Source organism: Prionailurus bengalensis, chromosome D1, assembly GCF_016509475.1.
Source record: "Prionailurus bengalensis isolate Pbe53 chromosome D1, Fcat_Pben_1.1_paternal_pri, whole genome shotgun sequence".
NCBI classification, from domain to species: domain Eukaryota; kingdom Metazoa; phylum Chordata; class Mammalia; order Carnivora; family Felidae; genus Prionailurus; species Prionailurus bengalensis.
The window spans coordinates 60,595,007-60,602,252 of record NC_057346.1 but is presented as its reverse complement, the minus strand read 5'-3'; the positions used below and the strand labels follow the sequence as shown (position 1 = coordinate 60,602,252).

The 7,246-nt window shown below is 42.2% G+C and overlaps 1 protein-coding gene across 1 annotated transcript; it reads right to left on the bottom strand.

Annotated features, from left to right (window-relative positions):
- Nucleotides 1–4,188: 4,188 nt before the first annotated feature.
- On the bottom strand, nucleotides 4,189–5,515 carry LOC122483416 (olfactory receptor 52M1). The gene has a single exon (XM_043580419.1). It carries the CDS (start codon nucleotides 5,513–5,515, stop codon nucleotides 4,562–4,564), a length of 954 nt encoding a protein of 317 aa, XP_043436354.1. The 3' UTR covers nucleotides 4,189–4,561.
- Nucleotides 5,516–7,246: the final 1,731 nt, after the last annotated feature.

Below are 7,246 nucleotides of genomic sequence, written 5' to 3'. Positions count from 1 at the left end.
ACAGACCAGGTATGCCATATGGTAGTTATTCCAACTCTACTCTAATAGTTCTAATCAGTCACTAAGTGGCTGAAGAAGTGACCACTGGGTAAGTTCGTGAAATCAGGACATACTGAGAACTGGACTTTCTCTAAGACCCCTTACTGACTGGATTCTACCTAGAGCAGAGCCCCAACTCCAGTAGAGGGACCATGATTGTTGTTTCAGTTTATCAGTATCAGTCTTCAATGTCTAGGTATTCTCTTCCTAGTGTAAAATGGCCTAAATGACCATAGTTCTCTTTAGAGAAGAGTTCAGGGAATCATGGTATAGAACTGAGGTTTTTTGAGTCCTTCCCCTTAGGGATCCAGGTACCTCTTGGGTTAATGAGTCCTAGATCTTGAAAATTAGTACAGGTCTGGAAACTGAGCAAGAGATTGACTATTGCAATGACCATCCCTAGTCTCATATCCATTGTACTTTGTTTTTCTAGATGGTAAGCCAGAGCCTTACTGGCTACCCACCTGTTTCAGCCCTTGGGGCCAAAAACACTAAAACAGCTCCACAATCCCCTGGAGCCAAGCCCCTTTGACTTTACCAGTTCTTAAAGTAATTTCAGCCTTCTGACTTGTGGTCAAATGCTTCCATTTGGTCTCAATTTCTCCATTATCCCCACTGATCTTCATGAGCCCACAACTAGAACTACCTTTGCTGTCATCAGACCTGGTGAGAGCCACCATTGAACTTCTCAGTGGTACTGGTGCCTGTATCACCAGTTATGATGGTTTTGGATGTTGTGTCTTGTGTTCAACTGAACATAATTTTCTGATGGGTCTTCTGTCATTACATAACAATCTGTTACAATATGATTACCTACATCTTTACTTTTACCTTTCAGGACAACCTAAGCATTTTCACTTTGCTTCTCATTAGCCATTGTTTTCAGGCTTAAAGGAGCCACTCTAACAGGGAGTTTGCACAATCTCCTAGGGTCTTCGCAAGGGTAATAAATCCCACATGCCAAGAAAGTGCCTCCAGGTTGAATTTTTTTCATCTAGTCTTAATATTACATATTTACATCCTATTCCTCCTGATCAAATACTCCCCAAACCATTCCCACAGGTACTCATGTCAGTATGTGCTAGCTAATTCTGAGAACTTGGGCCCTGCCTCCCTTTAACCCTGGTTATCAGCACAGTAGCCAGGAAGAGAGGTGAGGATGGCTCTGGAGAGGAACACCTGTTGCCTCACAGAAGCCACCCCTTACTAAGGAAATGTGGGTCACCTCAAAGTCCAAGCATTTGGAGTAGCTATAGGGCCACTATACCCAAAGGTAGGCATCCAGAGGTTCCCATGCCATGTTTTAGTATCCCAGGTTTTCCAAAATAGAACCCTGGCCTTCTCTGGCTGAGCATTCAAACACTGAGTGCTCTATGCCTCTAACAACGGTCTTTGGCCTGTCACTTAGCTATATTATTGCAGCAGATAAGAATATTTTTGTAAGTAAGCAGACACTCAGGCTCTCATGCATAGCCATTAACTGCTTGTTAATAGCTCTCAATCTTACCATCCTTCTGCAAGGCATCAGTGTAATTTAGAAAAACAAAATCCATGACTTTATAGACTGTACCCTCCCCCCCATTTCTCAAATGTTTGTATCCTCACACTTGCAACAGTGTTTCCCCCCTACTGGGATATCTTAGTTCCCCACTAGTGAAATCTTTAGCAATTGAGTCACCATCTTGTGTGAAGGACTACCTATGCCCTACCCACTAAGGTGGCATCGTCCTCCTCCGCCAGGCAGTTAGTGAGCCAGCCAGATGCCCACTTTACATTCTGCTTGCTATGACCACTCTTGGTCCTCTAAGAAGCAGACCACAAGATGGGATTAGAATTACTGGAAGCTATGCCTATGAGAGAAATGCAGAGTGAGCTAAATACTGGGCAAGCTATCCGCTCACAATGCCAGTCTGACCTCTGTAAAGTATTGAAAGAGGTTAAGGAAGGAAAGGTCTCAGACTTCATTGGCCTTGCCAAAGCTTTTAGAAGTACAGTGAGGAGTCCCATAGCCATAGTTACCTGTCACAAGTATTCTGTCGTGCAGGAATGGGCCTACCCTCCATCCCTATAATGCCTAGTCATTGGCTAGGAGTTGCTTGTGGAAAATGTGACCTCAGCGGAACATGGTGATGGATTTTTAGATGGCAACAGCTAAGGCTGACAGTCAACCACACTCCTACCACAGGAGATGGGGGAGGCATATTTGAAGGTTGCCACAACAATCTCCATGCTTTGTTGTATGCTCTATAAAACCCCTTAGTCTTTTCTGCTTAGGTAGCAAACCAAATGCCTCTTGGCTACATCCAGGTTTCACAATACTAAAATACATAAGAGTTGAGGGATTGATATTCCATAGCTAATCTGCAAAAAGCAAATTCATGTGCTAGGCTGAACTCCAAATGAAGAGTGCCATAAATTGGGTTCAAGTTTATACCTAAGTCCCTTGAGCATATTCTCCCTCAGAAAATATAAATGCTATGCACTAAAGGAGAATAACAAGGTTTCTAACCTCTCTCCAATTTTTAACCTGGTAGTTAAATGCTAAAGCTTCAGACCTTTTCTCCAGGCCATGTCCTTGTCCTTGACTTTTCCCACACTCCTCCACAAAGAGGGAGATCCAGTGAACACATACTTGACATTAATTCCAAACCCCTTCCCTTGGTCCCCAACCATGGTGGGGGTAAGCAAAATAGGACTTTGCTTATGATTGTTTTTCCCTTTATATGAAGACTATTTGACTCTTCCCAAACTCAGACCTAAGGTTCAGGAAAGCTAAACCATGATGGAACTATGGGATAGAATAGGCTAAAAGTTAGAGATTTGGGAGAAATGTGAATATAATCAGAACCCTAAATGAACACATTCTAGATATCCCAATAGTCAGAATCAGAAATCATTTATTCTGGTTGTTGTATAGTGATCTTTCATTTGCACTTGACTACTTCCCTTCATACTAAGGTCTGTGATCATTTGTTGTATACCTAAAGCTCAATAGACTCAACATCTTCCTGCCTGGTTATAGTTAAGGGTTTGTAATCCAACTTTGAGTTGCATCCAGTTCTACCCTTTGAAGGGAAACTGATCTGTGCATTCGCAGTTGGGACTGACTATAGTGTCAGCTGTGTAAGAGACATTAAATATGCAACCATTCAGACCTTTAGGAAAAAAGCTTTTCATCTTTTCCACAGCTGAGTAAAATGAGGGTCATAAGGACTAGAGGCTTTGGAATTCTAAACCACTGAATTCCATGCGGCATCTGGCTGGCTCAGTCGAGTGTTGGACTTGATTTTTGGCTCAGGTCATAATATCAGGGTCATGGGATCAGGCCTAGATCCCCCTGTTGGCTCAGCACTAAGTATGGAGCCATCTTGAGATTCTCTCCACCTCCCTCTGCCCCTCATGCTCACTCATGAATGCTCACTCTCTCTCAAATGTTTAACTGCTGAATTCTTTTTTTTTTTTTTTTTTTTTTTTTTTTTTTTTTTTTACCTCCTATAAACTGAGTCACCTTGGGCAATTCTTCTGTCACTTCTGGGAATATCCATTTCTCATGTGCAAAGCAGGTACAGTAACTGCCTACAAACTGTGGTTAATCACATTAGTAACTTTCAACAGCAGCTACTTAACTAGCAAAGTGTTTTATAGTCCTTTTCTAGATATTGAACTAATACTTAATCTGGAAGGTAAAGTCAATGTTCCTAGAAATGCTAGAACTCCTAACTTCACCTTATTTTGTGATCAATTCAAAAAGACCATATGTAGTGAGGAATCCTACAGATGTACCCAGGGAGAGCTACTGCAAGGAGTAGAGGTTCTCCTCTTCATGGAGCCCTCACATGCTTCAGGCTACTTGACAGGAATGGGTCTGCAGGAGAAGTACGAAGGTCATGTTGAAACCTGATCATCTTGTCCACTGCCCTTCATTAAGCTGATCTTTTTTTAACAGGCCATGTTCTTCTAGAACACTCCATGCTTTCTTAGTACAAGAAATATTAGCATCTTGGCTTAAAGGCTTAAATCAAAATTGCTTTTCCTGTTGTTAAGTCCACATGAATGAAATGACTTTTTTTTTTTTTTTTTTTAGAATTGAAGCAGGCACAGAAAAAAGTAGAACCTATTATATAACATTCTAAACTCCAAAGCATTGGATCTAGGCATCTTAGAAGCTCTGCATGCAACTGATAAAGCAAGGGTATTCTATCCTATTTCCAATGTGTAAAATGTGAACAGTACTAACTACCTCACAAGTTAGTGTTCATTCAGCACTTAATTCTTATAAATATCCTAACTATTTGTATTACTGAGGTCATCATAATTTCACCTTTACAGCTCAAATACCCTTTAGTCATTAAAATAAACATAAATAGAACTTAAAGCTGTACATTCTTAACATTCCTTTGGAATCACAAAAACTGGAGAACACTGGGCCTAACCTCTCAGACGGCTTGAAGCTCCCATTTGGCAAGCTGCCCACCATATTTAAATACCTTCTCCATATGTTTGAGAGGGAAAGAAGTAATGGTCACTTGAACTTAGTTTCTGTCTTCAGCATTTGGAGAAGCCGCTCCCGGATCTGCTTGGTGCGGACAGCGTAAACAATGGGATTAAGGATTGGAGGAATGAGGAGGTAGAAGTTAGCCAGTAAAGTGTGGATTGGAGGAGGTACCTGGTGACCAAATCGGTGAAAGAGAGAAGAAACCACAATAGGAACATAAAAGATCAGAATGGCACAGATGTGAGAACCACATGTCCCCAGGGTTTTAAGTCGGGCTTCAGGTGTGGCTAGCCCCATCACGGCCCGGAAAATCATCACATAAGAGACAGCAATAGCCATGGAATCCAAGATTAGGACCAAAAAACCAATGCTTAGCCCATAGACATTGTTGACCCTGCTGTCACCACATGCCAAGGTGACCACAGCCATGTGCTCACAGTAAGAGTGTGAGATGACACGAGCCTTGTAAAGGGGCAGCCGTAGGCGGATCATCAAAGGCAGAGGTCCAATGTAGAGTACCCCCCGAAAGAGGGCAGCCAGCCCCAACCGTCCCACCATAGCATGAGTGAGCACTGTGGTATGATGTAGCGGGTTGCAAATGGCTACGTAGCGGTCCAAAGACATGGCAAGGAAGATGCCTGACTCAACTGTGGCAAAGCAGTGGATGAGGAACATTTGGGCCAAGCAGGCATCCAGGCCAATATCACCAGCACCAAACCAGAAGATTCCCAGCAGTTTGGGCATAGTAGAAGTGGATAGAACCAGGTCAACAACCGCCAACATACACAGGAAGAAGTACATGGGCTGGTGCAGGCTATTCTCCACCTTTACCACAGCCAGAATGGTGATGTTCCCCACCACGGCAACCAGGTACATGGAGCCAAAGGGGATGGAAAGCCAGAGATGCAGGGATTCCAGCCCTGGGATGCCAGCAAGCTGGAAGGAGCTGGGTACTGAGCAGGAATTTTGAAAAGTGAGCATGATTCATAAATGAACCTTCTCACTCATGCCCCAAAATGCAGTAGAAACTTTTTCTAGAAATATTTTATTAAATCCTATAATAAAGAATAGAATCATTGGTAAGATGCTATAAACTTAAAAGAAATCATGGAACAATATCATAGTGTAAGTGTCATATTATTACAGTCACAAAATTTTACCTGACAAAAATTTGCCAAGCACAAGCCAAATACATATTTGAATGTAAGAGTATCTCTGTATAATAGGACTCCCAAGGAGCAATGTTCTTGCATCAATCATTGAAATGACCTAAGGCAGACCAGTACCTATTTAGTCCTTTAAAGGTAAACTATATAGTATCTCTCAGTATTCTATTAGGTCTCAAAATGAGAGCTTCTTGGAAAGACACATTGGTAGACCCCCAGGACTGTCTAGGCTCTGTGGTAAATCAAAGGTTAAGCTTGAGGCCAACACTTGCTATTGGATGATCTGAAACCTTTAATCTACAGGCCAAAAATCACTAAGACATGGACCGGTGAAGAAAAGGGACCTTGAAGGATAGAAACAAAGCAATTCCTGAAAAGCAAAAGCTGCTGAATGTAACTCAGTTTGTCTGCCGAGAGGCAGATCCTTGCAAAGGCCCTCTCCTTTTATGGAGGCTAAGTAGAGGATAAGGCTCCAGAAGCAGAGCATTCTCCCCATTAGGGAAGAAGACCCATTCAGCTCTGAGTGGCATGAAGACTAGAGGACAAGTATTTGGCCAAAGAAGAAATGTCCTACTTGGAGTTCAGGACAACTGGCTAAAGGGATATTTGTATTTTGAGAAAAGACCTAGAAGAAATTTTGTGTGGGTTTTTCTTCAGGGTCTAAAGGATTATACCAGAATGTTTCCTATCTATACTAGAGGAATGTCAAGGAAGGAGAAAAACATATAAGCTTTGTCTCCTACATCTTGAACCTTGTTGGGTTGACTATAGCAGATAGTTAATAGTCTGGGCTTTGGAATTTTCCAGATCTGGTTTCAGATCCTGGCAGTAGAAGCTGAAGCAAGTGTACATACATATCATATCATATATATCATATCATATAATTGACTTCAACTGACAACAAAGTTAAACACTTGTAGCCTAGAGGAGGCATGAGGATTAAACAAGAATGCAATGTCTGACACATTAACAGTAAGCATTAGCTTTTCGCAGTTGAGAATATTGGATATATTTTTGGTGTTGAAATATTAAAGTTCAAAAAACCTTGGAATGCCTCTCTAGGGAGCCGTGGTACTGGGAGGATGACCACCATAGTAATGACTTGATCCCACAGAATTCCTCTCGATGAGCTGGGTTTCCTCTCCATCTCAAGGTTCTCCTATATCACTACAAATGGGAACAGTGTTGGCAGTAGCAATAAAAAGGCTGAGTCATTAAGGCTGGGGTAAAAAAAGAGCATAGGAACCAGCCTGTGATTGAAGTGACCAGGTGAAATCAGGCAAGGGGAGCCTGTCTTGGTTTTTTCACCCTGTGTGCTGGTTATTTTCCATTTGTCCCTCTGAAGCCCTGTCCTAGGTCCCTATAACCTGGATTTTATAGGGCTGCATTACTCAGATTCCCTTCTCTTCTGTCTTCTAGAGGAGTTCAACCAATATGAGGCACCAACAAGAGGTAAGAAAAGGAGACTGGAGATCAGGAACATGTTCTCCAGTTCCCTTCCTGCCACGCACATATGGCCTTGCCATGGTTTTCTACCAAAGGCAAC

What these genes read in the sequence shown, in the direction of transcription:
- LOC122483416 (XM_043580419.1), bottom strand. Translation starts at nt 5,515, where the DNA reads ATGCTCACTTTTCAAAATTCCTGCTCAGTACCCAGCTCCTTCCAGCTT.